Source organism: Poecilia reticulata, chromosome 8 (genome assembly GCF_904066995.2).
Source record: "Poecilia reticulata chromosome 8, P_reticulata-male-v2, whole genome shotgun sequence".
NCBI classification, from domain to species: Eukaryota; Metazoa; Chordata; class Actinopteri; order Cyprinodontiformes; family Poeciliidae; genus Poecilia; species Poecilia reticulata.
This window is the reverse complement of record NC_088837.1, coordinates 12,722,148-12,744,756: the sequence shown is the minus strand read 5'-3', so window position 1 is coordinate 12,744,756 and position 22,609 is coordinate 12,722,148. Positions and strand designations below refer to the sequence as shown.

Here is a 22,609-nt window from a genome sequence, read left to right as displayed (position 1 = left end):
AGGCTCAGGAAATCTTGGCAGGTGTTTTAAGTTAAGTAGCTGATACGATGTGACACCATTAGTATATTCAACTTTATGACAATATTCTAATCGTCAGAGACACTGAATTCTTTGTCTTCATCATCTCTAAAGTGGGATAATCTACAGATGTAAAGGCTTGAAATATTTGTGACTATTTTGTCAACACTATATTTGTATAGTGTTGACAAAATATTGTCAACACTATACCGACCAGTCTGTACCCACTACATGGTGAAACATGGTGGAGGCAGCATCATGCTGTGGATATTTTCTTCAGCATTGATAGTGTTGTTGATCAACAGGAAAACCCTCCAGATAATCTGTTAGAAGCTGCAAAATATAGAAATTCTTAGACCAGTAACTGAGTGGTTCAGATTAAAGTATTTGCATGTGCAGGAATGACCCAGTCTAGATGTAAATCAACATCTAAAGATCCATCCAATCTGACTCAGGTAGAGGTAATAGGAAGAGAAGAATGGGAAACAATATCAGTTTCTAGATGTGCATTTTCTCTAGATTAGAAAGAAAACAGGAATCAGTTTGTGATTTAAATCCCACGATACAATAGATTGGAGGTTTCTGATTCTAATTTGACAAAATGTCGAGAGGTTTATTGTGTATGAATACTGACGGAATATTTGTAGCCTTCAACTTTTCCTTCCCGAATGAACCCGGTGAACCCTGATGATTCCTGTTCAGTACAGGAACACCGGCTGAACATCTAATTGGTTTGAACAATCTGTTCGGTTGTTGGGCTGTTGCGCACCACGGGGATCGTTGTGTCACAGGATGTCATTCTCTCCTCCCCTGTGACAGCGGTAACTCCGAGTTTGGTAATATTCATGACATGTGAGTTCATTGTGGAGCGTGGAGACGTCTCACATGCCGCTGGCTTTGTTTGGATATTTACATTTCCTCATAGAATCTGCAACATTTTTAATTGGGCACAGGCTGTGACAGCAAATTTATATGAGATATTCTCATGTTACTCATTTAAACGCTCGTCTCCTTCATTGGTTAGATTTGATGAGGGTGGGGTCTCGCTAAAGAGTCTTTTGACGTCGCGCTCGTTCAGATGGGTTTTTAACAGAGACGCAGTCTGTGTTGGAGCAGGAAAAAAAAAAGTGCTCTAACACCATGAATGAGGAGAAGAAAACAATCTAATCAAATGCTGATGAGGTTGGAAGTGTTTTGATGTTGCTGTCAATCTCTCCTCTGTGCTTCAAATGGGGCTTCACTAGTGGACACCACCAGTGTCCTTTCCGCAAGCTGAACGCCAGCTGAGCATTACGAACAGTGGCTTCATCAGTCTGTGGTCTCTTTCACTTTTCAACACAAGTATGACCAGAAGACCCTCGCCCTGACGCGCCCCGGTGCGTGCATGCTGCTGGACCAGGGTGTGTGCGGACTAGTATGAAGCGCCATGGGTTTGTGCGACCGCGGGATTCAAACGCTCCTGGCCACGGCAGGGGCTTTCGCCGCCTTCAGCCTGATGACCATCGCTATTGGCACGGACTACTGGCTCTATTCACGGGCATACATCTGTAATGGCACCAACGCCACCACAGACGAGATCAAAACTAAGAAAGGCGATCTCACCCACTCAGGACTGTGGAGAATCTGTTGTATTGAAGGTAAGCTCCCCTCAAACTTTAATACATCTGCACTTTTTCTCCAATCAACAGGATTTTTTTTCTGTCATATAAGAAATAGTTTTCGTTTCAGGGTTGCTTTTTTTTCTTTCCCGGTGCGCACAAAGGACGCGCTCCTTTTACGCACGTCAAATGGCTCTGATAACTCCACAGCTGAACAACCTTATAACTGGGAAAAAAACCCAAAAAACTTTTGAGGGATTTATACAAGATGTCAGAGATGCAGAGGGGGAAGATTGGGCATTTTAAGCTCAACAAGACTGAGTGTAAACCTGTGCGCCAACTGTTACACCGCATAAATCCCACACATAAATCCTTGCGAAAGAATGCCGTGCCAAGCCGGCGCGTCTGAGTCCATTCACTTTCGCTGCCAGGAAATGTGCGCGCTATTAGTCTACTTTCATTCATGTCTTTATTGTATTCAATGCTGCGTTGCTTGGCAACATCTATGAAATCTCTATGGAAACATGCCCGGTGACTTAAAAATAGATGACTCTGAGTTCACGTCATGTCCGAGCAAAAAGAGCAAAAACTAATAGATTTATTTAAAAAAAATAAAAAATAAAATAAAAAATTGAGATGGAACATCCGATAAACACTTAATTCTCTTAGGTTTTCGCTTCCCTTTTCTGGGGGAAATATAACGGATTGGTGTTCCGGAGGTGCGCTGGCAGTGACGTCTTTCTCCAGAGGCAGACAGACGCTCATTGACCAATCTTTCTTCCAACCACCCCTTGACTTCTTGCCTCAGCCATCAATGAGAGAATCGCTTTGACTGGATGGATTTGTTCGCGACACAGACGTCTGTCATGAGGCAGAAATTCGTAGAAATTGTATTAAGTAAACAGGCAGGAAAAAAGCGGGATTTTTTTTTTTACTCCGTTTTCGATTCTTATGACTACTCCCTTAAAATGAAGGTATATGAACTTCATATAATTTTTGTTATAAATGTTATATTTTGAAGGAAGTTGTTAGTTTAAATATTGCTTTTTCAAGGCAGCTGCATTTCACAACAAAATACTGCTTGCTCATAAACGCAGGCTAGATCAGTGAAGTATGCACAGGAGGTGGAGTCAGTCCTAAACACAACATATGCTCCAGACAAAGGCGCACCATTCGGCAGTAACATTTAAATACATCCATTCTTTATAGAATATTTGTAATTGTGAATTTTTCTTTCTTTTCTTTTGCATTTTGCTGACATTAGATAAGCAGTATTGGCGGATGTGGTTGCATTGCAGTATCATAGGTAGGATTGCTGTACAAATAAAGGGAAAACGAGATTTCCTCCTCGTTGCATAGTTTATTGAACTAATGGCATGACATATTGGAATCCTTTAGGAAACATGCAGGACAATCAGGATGAATATAAAGAGATTAAGGAAGGACAGAAAGAAAGAAAACAAACGAGGGAAAGAGACATAACAATACTTACATTTCATAATCTAATTTAAAAAACTAATGATGATGATGATATGAGATATACATTATAACAAACAAGATCGAAATAACTAAATGCATTTACTGTACCAACAGCCCCACAAGAAATGATGTGTCTGCATCTGTTTGCATGTAAGCTTGCACATAAATTTGGATAAAAGTTGTCTGTAATTAAACTGTGGGTAGAGTCAATTGGTGTTGGGAATGGAAGCACATATGTAAAACCAAAACATGGTCTTGGATGCAAACAAAACCCACAGCAATGAGGGGCAGGTCCTGACCCAACAGACAGCACAGACCACAGAAATGGGTCAAGACTGACCAGATCCCAAAAAGGTTAATGTTACCCTCCCTACACACCCAGAACTTCCACACAAGGAAATCATCTAACCAAACACAGATCCTTGTTTCTAATAAGGCCATAGCATCACAACCAGGGCAGCAACCACCTGGTAACACCCATATGTACCCCCTAGATTTCCACAGAGTACGATATGAAATTCACTCACCATCTGTGAACAAGACCTAGGTGGTCTCAAACCACTTTGCTTGACAGAATCAAGTTAAGTGACACCCAGAGCAATCTCCTTGCTGCCCCAGTCCAAGAGAGTTAAAGGGATTCCTCAACAACACAGAGACATCGTCAAATGAACGACCATATCCATCCTGCCCGTAATCGTGGGCCAGATGAATAAAGCAACCAAGCTAGATGGTTGTAATTTTGTTGTAAAGAACTGTCTGAATGACTAATCCAATCGAGATGGGGGCGGGTGTATTCCAGGTCCATTTGCCCTGGATACACTCAGGAGCTCGGATACACCAAGCTCCTGAGGACGCCCCCCCCCCGCACTGGGTAATTAAAACTGAGGAGCAGGGCAGGGCCATAAAATATGGAATATGCTATCAATCAAAGTAATATGATATGTTTTGGTATTTGCTCCAAGTAGTGTATTTTTATTTAGTACTGAATACTATTGTGCTGCCAGTGGAAAGTCTCTTAGTGTTGGAGCAGTGGCTTTTTTTCCCTTCGTTATTTCCAAGTTTCACTTTTCCCCCTGTTTCATCCCAGCCCACACACAGAGAGAGAGACACACACAGTCATTGTCAAGACATGAAACTCTGCCGGGCCTGTCCTGTAGCGAAGGTGGACGGATGCGACGAACATCCTGGTGTATTGTGATAAGATAGTTTCGCTTCTGTGTCTTTTGCCAAAAACTACGAGCTGCTGCAAAGTGGCTCAGTTGTCATGGAGACTCATAAGTGTAGAGGAAAAGACAAGCGATGAAGACTCCGCCACCACCGCTACGACCACCACCACCACCACCAAACACAACTCTGCAGTCATAATGACAAACACAGTTATTGAGGGTTTCACAGCTACCGGGTGAAACATTGGCCTGTTTTACAGAACACTCTAAGACATCAACACGTCTCTCGGTGACAACGCATTGTTAGAAGACACGCAGCAGCTGTTCAGCACCACTCAGCCTTTATTCCTTTCCAATAAACAAATAGCTGCGCTTACAGGGCACCATGCTCACATACCTCGCTTCTTTTTCAAATTAAATCAGAAAAACAGGGTTTCTCGAGTATGAGGTCAGCACTCCATTCAAATGCAGTTCACAGATTTAATACTGTGAGGCTGGCACCCAGAAACTTCACCCAGTGTAAAAATATGAATGAACCAATTTGACTATCTAATTAGCTGCATCGTATTTAAAACAAATGCCTCAGCTGGCGGTGGATTGCTATGAGCCATGAAGCAGCTGTTTTTCTCGGGGGTCTTTTGGTGGATATGTGAGTCTTTTAGAGAAGGCGCTCAGTTATATTGGACGGTGTCGGTGTCGGTGGCAGGAGGAGGTTGAAGGTCACTTTGCTGTTTCACTATGTTCCACGTATCTGTAATTAAAGTGTAGCTATCAAAAAGCAATGTGTGTGTGTGTGTGTGTGTGTGTGTCTAATTAGCCAGCAGGCGTTAACTTCCACCTTGGTCTCTTCATCCTCACATCCTCTGATGTGCTTCTTCTTTCTTCATCTCCACAAAGGTTCAACTTCTACATTCTAATAATCATTTCCTGCTTCGTCACTTTCTTTTGTGTTTCCAGCTTTCTGAAGCCACTGGAGCTAGAAGAGAAAATGAAAATGCTTTTCAAAATTTGTCTTTCAAATAAATGTTAAGCAAACTTTTAATTATTAGGCCTTTCAACATGCAAAGTGAGACTTTGGTACATTTTTATGTTATTACTTAACATAAATATATATATATATATATATATATATATATATATATATATATATATATATATATATATATATATATATATATATATATATATATATGTATGTATGTATGTATATATTGAACCAAAGTTAAGTAAATACAACTTATTGTTTTCTGTTTTACGGATTAAGTTAAAATGTTGTCACTGTGACCGCGGTGAATATTTTAAAATGTATACCACAGTCAACACTTTAAGAGAGGAAATGACTAGATTTCAAAAGACTAAGTTTCAGTTATTTATTTATTCAAAAAATTCTTTCTTTTTCTGTCCTTCATAAAGCTGCTTTTTTTAATGCCGTTGCTCAGTCCACACTACAGCCACATACTGTGATCATGTTAAAGTGAAAAGTAGAGTTACAGTGATGGAATATCCTGAAAACAAAGCTTTGCATTTGATACGTTGCATGTAAGCATGTATAAATACATCAGTTACATTTTTCAACCTGCTTTTAAACAGAGATTTGGAGGTTACAGATTTTTATTTTTCAATGATGTCACACATGTCCCTTCATTTAACTCCAATGCTGTGGATTAACTGAAGCTATGATGTCACTAGGTGAGCTAAACTGTTGCTGGATTGGTCAATCTTTTGCATAAACCAAATTGACACTTCTATAACTCAGCCCTACATTGCTTTCTATTTGAAACCAAAAAATACTGTCTTTTCAGAAATTATACTGTAAATGTGCAATATAAATGTCTTAACTAAAGTTGCTTGTGATTTTGACATTTGGACCTTAGGAAGTGCAGTATTAATTAGTGAACCCAAGAAAAACTAGATCATTTCGTTGGTTATTTGTTAACACAGTTGGGGCGGATCTTTCACCCTGTTTTCCTCCTTGTGAGACACAAACAAAAAACTGAGGATGACCTTATGTCTGCCTAAATCAGAGTGGTTTTGCTAGTTTTTTTTATGTTTTGAAGGAGGAAAAACTGAGTCAAAGCAGTCAATTTTTCTTCTGTGTAATTTATTGTGTTTGCCATGCACTAGCTAAATTAAATTTGGGTTTTTTATTGCCACCCATCGCAAATATATGATACAGATGCAAATATCAGCACAGCAAAGTTAAGATTTTTGATTTTTAAGATTATTTGAAACCCAGAGCAATCTTTGCTATTCAATCAGGATAAATGTAAATCATCCAAAACATTTCAAACAAGTGCAAAATCCCTAAAAAACAAGAATTAAACAAAATAAAGGCAGCTAGAAATGACAACGTAGAACATCCAATTAAGTAGGAAAATCCTGACATACATAGAAATATTTACACGGCTCCAAGTAATTTTCTCATAAGTATAGATAACACCGAGAATCAATTGCTTGTGTGCATTTTTAACTGACTGTGCATAATAGGACTCACAACAGCTTACATGTGGCGTAAAATCTCAGTTTTCTCCCAACAACTTGGATACACATGCACAGTCGAACTCAAGCTGTGTTTGAAGAAATTGCAGCCTGGTGACAATTTAATTAACCAACTGTCAGTCATATCAACGCTGAATCACTGATGTCTTTGCCAAAATTGCTTTTCTCTCATCCTCACTTGGACTGAATGACAGAGAGAAGAAAAAAAAAATATTGGAGAAGTTTGTTTGCTGGCCCGGTTTTCCCCGCTTCCACAACAAATTAATTTATGTGTTGGTGAATCATTGAAAGTTGTGGGAACATGCCTGCTTTGGACATTAAGCCCTTTAGCTTGGCAAATACTTAATCATTTAACTTATTGTAAAGCTTTGAGTGCTCTCATCTCTGCTGGAGGTCCAGGGGTAATAGGGATTAAAGTAGAACCGCAGCTGAAACTCTGCTGGGTTTGTTATTAAGCCGTGTAGAAGTAATACATGTTCATCACTGAATAAAGGCTTCTAGTAATGCAAAATATAAATGTCAATTTTGATTGGTTTGGTCATTAATCTAGCTGCAAAGCCACTGAAGTGTTGAAATGAGGAAGTCAAAGCATCGAGCTTAATGCCATTACAGGACTCCAAGAAACCCTATAGTCAACCAGTCATCTACCTTGAGCATTACTTAGAGGAGTCAATTTGTTCTTGGCAATTTTGTAGAAGGAACTGCACAGATCCACAGCAGGTGAGGACAAGACATCTATTTATCAGCTGCTGTTGAAAGAAAGCAACGAGGAGAAAAGTCCTATAAACAATCTACCATAAGCCTAAAGGATATGCGAAAATCCCACAACACGTCTCACAAAGTGCACGCAAATATTATATTAATGTGGTTTTGCAATGCTTCAAAATAATCAATTATTTCTGTAACAATAGTATCTAGCAGAAAACAATTTGAGGCAATATGTTTATTGCAAGCTATATTTGATAAACTGTTTTTCTTTATCTCTTTACTTGAAAATTACAGTGATTGACAAAGAAAATGCCATATAAAAATAACAAACATTTGCCTTCTTAGGTGGGAAACTTTTTTAGAAAGCGATGACAGAGTTCAGATTTTCACAGGAGCAGAGCTGTCCTTCTGGACTGTGTGTGGGATTAATTACAAACTATTTGCTCAAAACTTCTATTAGGCCCATTGCAATTATTTGTGAGGATATCTACCCTGTGGATCTCCTGTTATTAACAGGATACTTTATTTGTAGGAGAAACTATATTTTGAATTTTGTTTGTCTCTAGCAAGTCATAATTTCTATTTTGTGGAGCTGTCAATTTAAAATGTAATAGAAAATTTAAATAAATGAAATAAAATCCGATCAAGACATGTAGTTTTTACCATCTTTCATTCATTCTTGGATCAAATTCTGTCGACAAGTTCTCTGCAGTTAAATACAATTCAATAAGTGCATGGTTAATTTACATTTCTTCCAACCTAATTACTGGCGCAAAAAGGACGTGGTTGCATTGTCACAAAATGTGAAAATATTGAAAGGGTGTGAATTCTTTTGCAGTGCACTTCATATATAGAACAGGCTGTTTTTAAAGCATAACCTAAAGTGAGTACAATCTGAATTCTTCTTTTATTTTTCTAACTTTAAATCACGACAGAATGATTAAAACCCTAATTACACATTAGATCCAGGCGGTTGATTAGAGTGAGCCAGAAAATGTCTTTGTAGTATCACCTTTCAAATGCTTTTCAGCCCTTGCAATAATGTCTCTCAGCCATAAGAGTATGCACACATGCTCTTATGTATGTGCCTTTGGATATTCACTAGAGTTACAACAGTAAAGCAACAAAGATAACATCAGTTATGCTAAATATAATGAACACTGTTGAACACAAAGTAACATTCTTTATACAAGTCTTAAAGTTGCAATGAACGTCTTGATAGAAAACAATAGATTTCCTAAACGAATTCTCAAACCATATTGTCCTGCATGCGTTGCATGCTAACCATTGTTCCTCTACCTGATTCATCAATCAAGTTAACCTCTCCCTCAAGGACAGAGACGACACCACAGGAGACATTCAGTTGTCGTCCTTTACCCCAAGATCCATTGTCCTGTGTGTCTTACATATGTTCTTACATACGAGACCCTTTTTCTTAAGTGCAACAAACATCACTTAATGAAATAACCATGAAGATCTTAAACCTTGAAATAAATCACAGTTGTAACATGTAAAACTGGAGCTCAGGAAATGTCTCAGTGTGATACTTAGCTGTGTGCTAATGCTATGCTAGCTAGCTTCTTCACTGCCAGAACATAGAAGATACGATGGAGAAAAATCTTATCTTCTTTGTTCTGGTGTGTGTGCATATTTGGTTCCCTTTGTGCATAAAAAGTTTGGTAACTTCTTGTTGAGTTAACCTCTTGGTGGATCTGACTACTGTTTGTTTTCCAAGTCCACTCAAAGCTGATGTGTTCTGGAAACTGAGGGAATGTTTTTCAGATCTGTCCCTCTAACATAATTGAAACAGAGACACAACTGTTCTGCTGTAGGAAGACAGAAGTTAGTGAATATTTCTTGAAGACTTGAAGACTATTATTGGAAGGCAGATGTTGACTGAAACCTTTAAAGCATTCTGCTAGATCCTGATGATATCTGTCTCCTTAAGAACTTCGAATACATGCATTGTTTTAAGAGGAGGAAGGTAGTGAGCACAACTCCAATGTAACAAAAGAGGAAATGGGTGCCTGGTTCTTAAGAACTACAAAAAATATGAATAACCAGCACCCCAAAAATATTCAAAGGGCAAAAACAGGAAATGTTTCAGCTACATGCTCTCATCAACTGGTTACAGATCTCTGACAAACTCTAAAAGACATAGTGAGGAATTTGTGTTGAACTATTTTCTTTGACTTTTGTGATTTTGTGTAATCATATGAGCTTAAATTTTATAGAATGTTGTTATTGTTGTCTGCTTGTCACTGATTAAGCTCGTTTATCACAGATGTCTCCTTTTTGGGCCTGATTGTGCGTCTAGTTTACTTTGCCCTGACATTTGAATATTTTGGAGTGCTGCTCATCTGGTTATTTTATAGAGGTAGGTAGTACTGATTGGACCAAAGCATTTAAAGTGTGTGTGAGAGTGGGTCACTGTATTCACACCATGATGCACAGATGTACCCCAGGTCCAAACTGTTGGCTGTGACCCCAGACATGTTGAAGCAGGTCATTAGAAACAAAGAAATGTATAGAGGTAGGTCTGAGCACCCTCATCTATCAATATGGTTATAACAATTTTCCCTTAAGCATGTGTTTGCAAATGGTTGAACTTTATTTTTTTTAAAATAATAGCTCTTTGCTTTTCTCCTGTGGTCTGCTGCTCTATTACTGCCACAGCAATTGTACAATTAAATCCACACGTGTGCCTACAAATGGACATTCTTGTTTGTTGTCTCCTACATTTTGTGTTGACAGTTCTGTTTAGAGGTGATGTTTGTGGAAATGCTATCGCTTATTTAATGGGTATCAGTAACAATGAAAATGTCAAAAAGCATCCTTGGAGACTATTTATGTAAATGAGCTTATTAAAGACTCACAGTGGTTGCTATGGAGGAGAGAAGGAGATGCTCAGTATGGGGCTCCTAAACTCCAGTCAGAGCCAGAGAACCCATTATTTCTTTTGATACATTAAGCGTGCATAATTAATTTCCAGTTTGTTACTCTCGCACTTTTCCCTTCCCAATGCAGACTTTTTATTTGCTCTTTAGTTTATAAACATTTCCTGTGCTGCCCTTTGACCCTGATTGCACAATAGCTTTTATTGTGATTGCATTCTCCCTCACTCTCACTCTCTCTCTTGCTAATTTGCGTCGCTTGAATGCTCACAGAAACCCTATTTACCGTGGATTCCAATACATATAAATATTTTTCGTTGTTTTGTTTTCTGTGTTTTTGCTATTTCATTTCCTCCCATTCTCTTTTGTTAAAGAACATGATGAATAATTTCAAAAACCTTTCCCCATCTACATACTATCTCTGGGGATTTATCATACACAGTTCACAAAAAAATGTCAGACGCACCATTTGATTCAGTTTCTATATTCAGTCTTCTTTGCATGAAGTTTGTTGACATTCCACATGCACACTTGACGTTATATGCTCACTTTATGTTACGCAACTTGTGATTTTATCAGACCATGTATAACTTACAAGATTTTGGGAGCTCCTAGATATTTTCTTTGGAAGAAAATAATTCTGTCTCTGAGTCATTAATCAGGACATAGGAAGACGATTTCTATCAGAACAAGAACCAAACCAGTTCTTGTGGGAAATCCCTGCAGATCCTTTAGTGTAGCTGAAGGAACTACCTGACCAGTTTGATTTTCATCTTTTCATCAATAAATTCAACTCATTTTTATTGTCCACTTCCTTTTGTCTCATATTTTTTCCAATGCTTTGCTTTTTTTTTAACCCTTCTTCTGACTGACACCTTTGATCAATGAGATCATTTTGATCATTTGTAACATATTTGAAAACTGTGACTTCAGTTGAATGATACAAATGTGAAAAGTCAAGGACAGTTGAAATGTATTTAAGTTTAATTAGCTTCTCTATAACTCATGGCAGGTGTATGCAAAAGTAGTTTGATATCGATTCAGAAGGTGCAAAGTATTAAAAAACATATTTAAAATTTTGCGACGGGGTTATTATTTTTTATTTAGTTTTTTTTCGCATAACAAAATCCTTACATTTTATCATGGATGTTTACACTTGTGAGAGTGACTGTGTTCTTCTCCTGACATCACACAAGCACATAGTCACAATAAACTTACACTTTAAAGAGAAAATGTGTATCAAAGATGCACAGATTGTCTCTGACATGCCATTACCAATATTAATGCAATGCGATTTTTAAAATCCAATCTATAAATAGCAACAATATACTAAAAGAATACACTGAACAACAATTGAATTACAAATTTACACAGAATAAAATGGAACATTGTAGAGTGTACTATTTTGAACAGGTGAGTTTTGAATGTAGATGTGATCAGAAGGAGATTCAGATGTCCAGTGGGAGTGAAATCCAAAGTCAGGGAATTTAGCGGCTGAAAGCTCTGCTCCCCCTGGTGTCAAGGCAGGCAGAGAGCACAATGAGGTGGATGAAGGATGACGCCCTGAGGGAGCAGGAGGAAGTAGAATTGTACAGAAGAACTGGAAAATAATGATGGGTGAGTCTGTGGATGGCCTTATATGTTTGCAGGAGGATTTTGAATTCCACTATGAATTTATCTGAAAGCCAGTGCAATGGCTGTAGAACTGGGGTGATGTGTTAAAGTCCAGCAGTATTAATGGTGATGCATGTGACTAAAATCTAAATGATGTGGAGGATTATGGAGGGATTTATGAGGGGGACCAAAGAAGAGAGAATTACTGTAGACAGTAGGAGAGGCAATGAGGTCACGGACAACGAGAGACATTCAAAATTAATGCTATAAAGATGAAAATAAGCAGACTGGGTAATATTATTAGTATAAGAATAAAATGATGATATGCTTTCAAGGAGGTCAGCCACACGTTTGGAAGAAGTCAGATCTGGCCCACATCAGATTTCTGAATGTGGTCCTGATGCTGACATATCAAAAGTTGCTCTCAACATCCTCAAGTTCTGAATGAAGTGGGTCTCTGCAACATCCTTGTCCCACCACTTAAAAGATTAAAAGTAATGTGAACTATCATACAAGAAATTCAGATTTCAGATAAAATCAGAATTGAACATCGAGCTCTGCCAGGTGCAATGCCACTTCACATGCTTTTGGCTGGTGCAAGTAATGGAGTCAAACCAGGAGTCCAGGAGCATTGTTCATACTCCTTGGTGCTGATTGGCTGAACTCGTAAGAGTGGGTGGAGTCAGTTGTTGGAACTGGTCAGGAAAAAAAAGCATGATAAACATAGTAACAGGCTTAATAGTAACATTTTGTTTTCTCTGCTGTTAACAATTTGTAAAATCACTTTTAAGTTTTATTCTGCTGAGAGGACAAAGCGACACATATGAACTATTTCTGCTACACACCCTGTGGCATGATTTGGTGTTTGCACAGCAATTATCAGCACAAGACAGGTGTTTGTGTTTTTATTAGCTCTCCACATGAGCAAGATGTTTGTTTTTTTTATTTAAGTCTCACATTGTGGTTTAAAATTAGTACAGAGCCCTTTTTTCCACCAGTGACTAGACACAGAAACTTGTGCTACATTTCCGCCGACTGATTTGACACTAATTAATTTGATGTCCCTTATTAGGCAGCAGACCTAGTTAATGAAAGCCATTGCGCCCTTAAAAGCCGTGCCACAGACAATCACAGTTCTGCAGCTTACCTTCAGACACCTGTAAAATTGAGCTGACAGGTATCTGTTGAAACTGCAGTAAATGAAGGCTGGCATTTATGTGGTAGGACAGCTTTCATCCACGGTTTCAGGTAAAGTACAAAAGATGAAAAGGGGATTGCTCTTTGATTTGGGAAAGTCTTTGTTAGATACAAAGAATAAGCTAAGAAAAGTTTTCTGGAAACTCAGCTGATTCACTATAGAATAAACCCTCATCCTGAATGGCAATGGTGTCTTTATATATTTAAGTGCAGGGGAACATGAGCGTAAAAGACAGGGTTTTTATATGGGTAGATTTAATAGGCTTTAATTACACCACAGAGTCGAAAAACAACAATTGTTTGCACTAATACATAAGTAATGTGTGAAATAGCCTGAAACGTTCTTGAGAATCCGCTTGGTGACATCATCTAATTTATAGTTTTAATGTTTTTGATTTCTAAAACTGTATGATTTAAAATGAATCGGTCCTGGTCACCTTGTGGTAAAATAAGTGCAGCCCATATGTTTGTGACACCTTGAAATGTGTGCAGAGACTAAAAGTTTAACCCTACCTCTAACACATGTGCAATGATAAACTATCCGAGAAAGGGTTTCAAAACAAAACAGACACAGAAGATAAGAAGACAGGAGATTCTATGGCTTATCTGATAAAAAAAAAAAAAGAAGCTCTATGTATATCAATGATTTGCAAATATGGAAGAGCATCCTACGTTAGCATTAGTAAGCGTGTAACACCCCCCGTTTTCACACATACGATTTGGCTCATTTTCTATGGCCTACAGCCTACGGCATATCAGCGGTGGATTATCTTCAAACCTTAATTCCTCTTTGTTTTACGCACACAGCACAGATGTGCAACAAAGGCACATCCAGAGCGGCTTCAAAGTGTTGCGGTAAAAGGGTCACTGATCGCGTTCAATTACCAGGCTTGCACAGAAGAATCAACAGAGTGACTCTGGTGTTGTTTTTCAAGTAGCACATTCCAGCATACATGCTTGTTTTTCCAAACACATACACACCCCTACACACGCACACACACACACACACACGCACAGACGCCAGTTTAGATCTCTATCTGGCCTTGGTACTTAGGGGCTTCATTTGTATCAACATATAATGCAGAAAGAGATGCACAAGAAAATGTAGGATACACAGGCGTATTGAATTTTAAAAAGCTCAAACTTGTTCTTTGTTTTTGTGTGTGTGTGTGTGTGTGTGTGTGTGTGTGTGTGTGTGTGTGTGTGTGTGTGTGTGTGTGTGTGTCCTTGTGCAAGAGAAAAGACTTATAGTTGACCATTTTCATTGTGCATCTGCTACAAATACTTCCATGCTTGTGTGTAAGGAACTTCTAACTCTAGTGGGCACATTTTATCCAAATACTAATTGATACCCAAATACAATGAATTCTGAATCCAGTGGTGACCACATTTTTTTGGTTTCCCTTCTGAAGATGCAAAATAAGCATTTATCCTTCTCAGCAGTACCAGAATATACCAATCACTGGTATGTGGACTCATTCTGATTTTTTTGTGCTGCAGGCATCAATCAAGGCAGCTGCTACTGGATCAACCACCTTACTGATGACGACGACTACGACACGGACCGCTCTGAATATCTGCTGCGTAAGTGTTGCCCACTCGGCCTATTTATCAGGCGTTATTGACTCAGTCCATCCTTTAAAGGCAAATACTATACCCACATATCTGTATTATTCTAGTATTTGATTTTGGAGACGGACCGCAAGTGGATAATAATTCATATAGAAGGATGTGGCATGTTTTTTTGGAATGTTTATTAAGAGGCATTCTGATCTTAATGAAACTAAGGTAAAGAAAATCAAAGACAGCTTGGAAATATTAAACCACGTGAGGCAGTAACAATGGTAAAATTGCCCCCAAAATAATACTTAAATTAAAATGAATTGCAACAATTGCCTTATTTATAATTGTTTACCTCTGAAAAAGAAGAAAACTTTTCCTTTGAGGTAAAATGGTGACAGATGACAGAGTCATCTGTCAGCATTTTCCCTCTGAAAAACACATGTGGTGTGTATATAGAAGTTTAAGCATTCAAATTTCACTTTTACATTCATGTGCTTCCATATGGGTTCTGTCAACAGGTGATTAGATTATAATATTTAGGAATTACCTAAAGGTTGCAGATAATATACATTTTTGTGTTTACTTTCTTCCATTGCTCACCTCAATTTTCAAACAGACCCTTGAACCCGCTGGCCATCAACACCGAAACTGGTGGCAGGCTATTTGAAAGCTGTTCCTTTGGTTCGAACAATAACAGCGCGCTGGCCTATAAATCCAATTTAAAGTTCATGTGTCTCCAAACCTCTACAGATCAGGAGACTATAAAATGAAACAAGCATTAAAAAAAAAAATCCCCTTCAGATGTTGACAGCAGCAACCTTTATTTCTACACCTGAATGGCAGCCATCCATCCACAGAACTCCTAAGGTGGATGTAATGTAGCAATACTCCTGTGATAAAACTGTGGGCATGTTTAGTAGAGGACACTAAGCCTTCCACAGAGGTCATCTGAAGAAAAAAATAACAGAATATTTTTAGTATCAATCATCTTTGATTAATTTCATGACACATCATGTTTCCTCTACATAACTGCACAGTAACATGCAATTGTGGTGACCACTTCCTGTACTTGCTAATAGATGGGTGACATTTCCTATTGCTCCTGTTGTTACTTGGAGATTTAGCCCTGGCGATCCAGCCAAATTTATGTCCAGCTGAACTTTTGCTTTGGAAAACAAAACGAAACAGTGCAATCCTTTACTTGTGGGTTTGCAAGGAGCGTTACATAATCCATTCTCTAATCCATGAGAAGAATATTGGCAGGGAAAACGCTGCAGTGCTCCAGCTGTTACCTGCAGGTCAGCTCTAAGCTGCCCAGCCTCGGTCTCTGAGGCCAGGCATCATCCTCAGTCGGTCAGGTCTTTCAGCTGGCTCCCTAATCAGCAGCTGTGGAAACAAGTCCTCCAAAATAACATGTTGTCTATTGTCTTTTGCATATAATTAGTGGTTGTCATTATCTCCAATTAAATCCACCCTCCTCCCAAAAAAAGCTCCAGTGCAGCACATGGAACCAAAAATACGAGAACATTTTCTGTAGCAAGACAGACTTTTGAAGATTACTCAATTATTTCACCTTTTTGTTCCTAAGAAGTAAAATAATAGGTAAATCTGTAGAAGGAAACATAAAACAGAGTTTGTTTTTGGTTGTGTCTCAATCAGCACCAGCAGGTCTTGCTTACACACTATAATACAATTTATATTCAACCGTTAAGTCTAACATCAAGATCTCTTTTCGCCTGGTTCTTTGTCCAAGTTCAAAGACAGCCTTCTTGTTTAGTAACTGAATTAGTTACTTTAAAAGACGGTCCGTCAGCAAACAAATCCTTTAAATAAAAAGTTGGTTCAGAGTGGGGAAAAGTGTTGAATCTCATCACTTTCGATGTCAATTCTTTGCGAAAAGACAAACAAATGAACAAAAAAAAACTTATTTAAAAGAAATTTCACATTGATGTCAGGAACATTCAGGTTTGAATGAAGATATATATTTTTTTAAGTTTATAGCTAAAATAACCACGGTGTCAGTCACAAAATGCTATAATCAGTTTCCAAATGATGCACACTCTACTGTTGTTTATTATAATTATTAATTATTGCATATTATTTGTGGTTTAATTAAAAGATAGTGCTGGTCTGAGAGAGAACCGCCACTCAAACTCTAATTATGCTATTTAAAATCAGAGGATGGAAATCTCAGACATGACTCTTTGCTGGATTATAGATTTGACAGAAAGCTAAACCAAGAACTAACCATCAAGAACGTAAAGAAGACAAAAAAAACCCTTGCAAACACATTATCTTATGCATTTTTAAAATATGAAGAGCAGCGTCCTAATATTTTATTTTATAGCTTTGTATTGGTGGGTTTGTCGCAAGTAGACATTATTCATATTGCATTAAATACTCAGTTTGTAAAGGATCTTATTTTTAATGAAAGCAGAATCAGTACCTAACTAAATACAAAGAAAGACAAGAGAACTTAACAGATTTTGGTCTCAGTCCAGGTTATGTCCATTAGCCAAACTAAATGAAAGAAGGGCTCAATAAAAGGCTACACTGCTGAATAAAGCCCATCCAACCTTGTACGTGAAAAATGGTGATTCATTTTTTTGTTGGTGGTAATTGTCATTGAGTACTCTTATTGCAACCCACAGCTGATTAGCCAAGCTTTGTCACAACAAGGATTCAGAGAATAAATGATAATGGGAGTTCTCTGGAAGTGGGAGTGAGACAGTGTGGGATTGAATTGATGAGATTGTTAAAGTTACAGAATGATTTTATTTTTTTCTTTATCTTCAAAAACTGTTCTGCTGCATATAATACTGTATTTAGCAAAAGAGGAAAAAATACTCAAGAATTCATAGTCATTTCTACTTTTCACATTTCATTCCGAGGAAAATTATTTTCCTGTATTTTATATGAACAAAAGTGTCTGCAGGTATTTTTCCATATGCCTTCACCAGATTTATACACGCAGAGATTTTGCCTTTTCTGCTTTTCAAAACTGCTTGAGATCTTTCAGACTGGATAGAAAGAGCTTGTGAACTGTTAGCTTGGAGTCTTGCCTCTTGTCCTCATTTGTGGACACTGCAGCCAACATTTGTGCTGGCAGATTGTCCCACCTGTCTCATGGATGCTAAAATGCTACCTATTGATTTAATTGAATTCGGATTTATCCTGGAGCGATTTCCACCTCTTCTGCCTCTCTGCAGGTGTTGTTCGGGCCTTCAGTGTGTTCCCCATCCTCAGCACCACCCTGCTGATGCTTGGCGGGTTGTGTGTCGGTGTGGGGCGAGCGTACAACAAGACAAATAATGTACTCCTCAGTGCAGGCATTCTTTTTGTAGCCGCAGGTAAGCAGAAAGACACACACACACACACACACACACACACACACACACACACACACACACACACACACACACACACACACACACACACACACACACACACACACACACGCACACACACTGCCAGCCTCGCTCTCAACGAGCTTCAATCATGTGGGCTGGAATATTAAAGTTTCTTCCATTAATAGTGATGTGGCACTAATAGACTCATGCGGTACTTAAAGACAGCCACACTTCTCAGTCATGTGCAATGATCATAAATGTCACTTGGAGTACCAGAAGTGATGAAAATCCTGCATTTACTGGATGATAAATAAGTTTCATCTTTGCTGGTAGAAACGTTCAGATGTTTTTCATGGCAAGAAGTAGTTATCCTTCTTTCCTCTCACCAGGCCTAAGCAATATCATCGGTATCATTGTCTACATCTCGAGCAACACCGGGGATCCAGGTGACAAGCGGGACGACGACAAGAAGTACACCTACTCCTATGGCTGGTCCTTCTACTTCGACGCCCTCTCCTTCATCGTGGCCGAAACCGTCGCCGTCCTCGTCATCAACATCTACATCGAGAAGAACAAGGAGATCCGCTGGAAGGCGCGGCGCGAATTCATCCGCTCGCTGTCCTCCTCTTCGCCATACTCTAGGATACCCAGCTTCCGCTACCGCCGGAGGACGTCTCGCGCCAGTTCGCACTCTACGGAGGCCTCTAGGGAGAACTCGCCTGTAGGTGGCATGAAGGGGGCAACATCTTCCAGCGGGCCCTTGGATGAGCTGTCCATGTATGCCCTAGCGAGGGACAGCGTAACTGAGAACACATATAGCCCCGAGCACGAGGGAAGTGCTGAATTCCTGCAGGTTCATAACTGTTTCCCAAACGATTTAAAGGATGGAGTAAATCGCAGAACCACGCCAGTGTGAGTACGAGGATCATAAGGTCAAGGTTGACCTGAACGACGGTGTAAAATCAGCAGTCTGATGTACTGGAGCAGCTCACCCTGTGAAAAAAAAAAGAGTCTCTCAATTTTCTGAAAGGACCACAAGTAGAGAGAAGGACAGTGAGAAGGAGAGCAGATGAGCCAATTAACAAAACGGGGAGAAAATCACTTGCTTTTAGAAGTTCACTGAAGCAGTACAGAGTTACCAAGATCTGTGCTTTAGCCAATTCAGTTTTTTATTTTTAAACTGTTCAAATATGAGCAGTCTGCTAACACGTTCAATGTTTACAAAATTATTCCCACACCTTTTAGCTAAACTTGAGAATGAAACCTTGAGGTTTGTAATTCAGATGTATTATTCTAACAACATGGTGCTAAACGAAACATATTCTTCATTGTTCCATTTGTATGTGGCGTTATCTCTAGTTTCTCGTTGTATTCCATGTTAGGCTCTAAATACAGCCTTGAAAGAGAGTCGGTGTCTTTACAAAATTATATCCTTACTAAACTGTGATGTACTGAATGTTTAGTATTTAGGCTAATTTTATCTCTGTATTGTTTGTTCTTTAATCCCTGACCCCTCTAAAGTTGGACAGAAAACGGAGCAAAAATTTTTACACTCATGCAAGCGGTTGCACTTGCATAAGAGCCTACCTTCTCAAAAGGAGGAATGTGTCTTAAAACGAAAGACAAAAAAGCTCTAGAGGAGCCTGAGCTTAACAAACACACACACACACACATACACACACACCAAAAAAAAGTCAGGACGTCTTTTGGCTCCAAACAGAGCCTTGGCGTCAAGTTTTTAAGAGATAACGATTAGAACCAAGCAGAGATTTCTTGTGTGTCTGTCAAAGCTTGAACGTCTGGCAGGCTTGCCACTCCACTGCCAAACAAAGATCCTGCACAGAAGCCAAGGGAGCCGTGTGGAACTGTATCTCCCAAGGATTTATCCCCATCTACGAGATCTGTGCTGCGCTGCAGGTTCCTGACTGCTCTGTGTGTTAGTTCTCTCAGGAAATACAGCAAAGTTGTGGCAGGTTGAATCCTTTGAGGTCTGCAAGAAGCCGGACCAGTGACAAAGACAAAACCCTGAGAACAATAAGTGAAGAAAAGTAAAAATGCCATGAAATTCTTTAGTAAATACTGTGAGTGTTGTCTGAGCACGCTGCGCTCAGTTGACCAGAGAAAAGTGTTAGTGGAGACAATACTTCATACTATGAAGAGCACATGTAAAAAGAAAAAAAAAGCCATCAGTGTAGGTCTTTCACTTTTATATATCAGTCTGAAAAAGTCAATGTTTGTAATGTAAAGCTGTACATAAAAGTATAATAATAACAATTAAAAAAAATACATGCCTATGTGAAAAGAGAATTCAAAGCATCATTTAATGAAAGATCGTCTCAATAATCAAACTCTGACCAGTCGGGAAATGATCATGTGATTCAACTTACCTTTTTATATTCAGCTAAGACTAGTATTTCTGTTATGAGTCGGTGATTCTATTAAGTATTTCGTTTTGTAAGGTGAAGTACAGTGAGTATGTTTAGGAAAAGAAACTATATTTCTATTCCATGTATGAGCGGCAGCTGTATTTTACTGTATGTGCTTACACTAATTTATGACTGACTATATAATAAAGCACCTTCTCTATTGTCATTATTAAGCATTTAAAATTTGGATCATTAGGAGGGAAGGTAAAGAACCGGTTGAGCTGCACAGAATAAAAAAAGTGAATAATCTGAGGCTACCATCTTTTTACTGAGGAGTTCTATTATACACCATGTTCAGTACCAAACTAATCTCTTATGTAAAGGTAATTCAGTGCCTTTTTATGATCTGCTGTATTTCCCACTTTCAATATTCTTACAAAAAGAAGAAAAAAAATTTTTTTAACTCATGTATTACTACCCCCGGCATACTGTACCTGAATAAACAAACAAAATCAGGGCCATTGTTGTTGTACTTTGTGGTGGTGATTTCTTCATGAAAAAATCAGAGCCGTTTAGTGTGAACAGTGATTGCAATTCATACAGGCCAAAACAGATTCCACCATTTAATCTTAACCGTGCATTTATTGAGTTTACGCCAGAGAGTTTCCTTTTTTTTTATTTTTGCAGCTAGACAGATTTGGTTTCCTACATAAACTTTGGTCAACTGGCTGCTTTCTCAGCTGCTGACCAGTGGAAACATGACTGCCTCCTGCTTCAAATCACAATGTCTTTTTCACCATCATTGTTGTTATTTAAGTGATAGTTTGAATCATGTTACTGCTGGTGTGTAAACTGGCATTCTGACATTTTGTTATTCTTTACATGAAAGAAATTAGCCACAACTGATAATTCATTGGCTGGTAGAAAAAAAAATCAGCTGTTAATTCTTCAAATCAAGACATCAATAGGTAGAGACAGGAATAGGCACGGAGAAATTAGTAACTCTGGGAAGTAGGATTGCAGGAATTTAGGTGGGAGGAGTTGAATTGTACATGACTGCTTGAAAACCTTCTCACCACCTGATCAAACACTGAAGGTATTAAAAATGTATGAACCCGACCTCTTGATGAACGTTTTTCTGTTTTCGTGTTGCAGCTGTTACTAATCAACTCAGGGTTGCTCGTCTTGTCACTGAACACCTCTGATTGCTGTGCTTTGGTCAGATGTCGGTGGCTGACCTTTCCCTTCTCTGCTGCTCAAGATTAAATCGCCGCCGTCTCCATTCAAGCTGCAACCCTCTGGCTGGAGTCTTTGCATTGTTTGTGGCAGACCTCTTTGAACAGAGAAGCTGCCACTTTCAGTGTTTAGTTTTAATCTTACTGTATATTTTATTTACACCTGGAAAAAAAAAGTGATTCACTTGAATTTTTTTTTAAATAACCCTTTTACACATATTTCACTAATTATATTCACAGGAAAAAAAAATTCTAGCAGTGAAAAAAGGAACTGCACTCTTCTCCCTTGGGCTAACATAACTTGAGTAAGACACTTCTTGTCGAAATTGACTAGTTTCCAACATCAGTTTGAGGAACGTTTGCCTTACGCTAGGAAATGTTTGAGGTGTTTCTCGGATTGTAAATCCGAGAAACACCTCATCTTAATGGGATCAAAATTCTAATTTTTACCCAGGATGTTCACATTTTTCTATTTCAGCCAGTCTGTTAGATGTCCTGTGATATTTCAGTTTTTCTCGTGTTGGAAGCGTCCTCTGAAACGAAGAAGAATTCACTGTGATTTTTTTTTTTTTTAATGGTGAGGTGGCCAGACCCTGCTTACAGCAAAGCATTCCCACACCATGACACTTCCACCTTCATGCTTCACAGCTGGAATGCTGAATTTGCTCTATGCCTCTTTTCTGTTTAAACCGGTTTTGCTTTTTAAACAGGTCAAATGCTGAGTAGCAATGTTCTAAATTTGGATTTCATGAAAACGATCTTTCATCCAGTTTTGTTGTTTATTCAGGATTTTCCCTGAATTTCTCAGTACGGTTAGACTTATCTTAAACATTGATATAACCAAATATGCTAGGGAAGAAAGCTGTGTTCTAGCTTTGCACATCACTATGTTGTGCCTCATGTCAAAATTATAAAACCGCTC

General features: G+C 38.6%; 1 protein-coding gene across 1 annotated transcript; it reads left to right on the top strand.

Annotated features, from left to right (window-relative positions):
* The first annotated feature begins 849 nt into the window (after nt 1-849).
* Nucleotides 850-20,973, top strand: LOC103469267 (voltage-dependent calcium channel gamma-4 subunit-like). Its single transcript, XM_008416840.3, has 4 exons — nt 850-1,655; nt 14,674-14,757; nt 17,946-18,086; nt 18,476-20,973. The coding sequence occupies exons 1-4, from the start codon at nt 1,445-1,447 to the stop codon at nt 19,000-19,002; spliced, it is 963 nt and encodes a 320-aa protein (XP_008415062.1). The 5' UTR covers nt 850-1,444; the 3' UTR covers nt 19,003-20,973.
* The last annotated feature ends 1,636 nt before the right edge of the window (nt 20,974-22,609 follow it).

Bases quoted from the DNA above. Each gene is read 5' to 3' on its own strand.
- LOC103469267 (XM_008416840.3), top strand. From the start codon at position 1,445: ATGGGTTTGTGCGACCGCGGGATTCAAACGCTCCTGGCCACGGCAGGG. The intron at 1,656-14,673 runs GTAAGCTCCCCT...TTTGTGCTGCAG, and splicing joins GAGAATCTGTTGTATTGAAG to GCATCAATCAAGGCAGCTGC. The intron at 18,087-18,475 runs GTAAGCAGAAAG...TCCTCTCACCAG, and splicing joins CATTCTTTTTGTAGCCGCAG to GCCTAAGCAATATCATCGGT.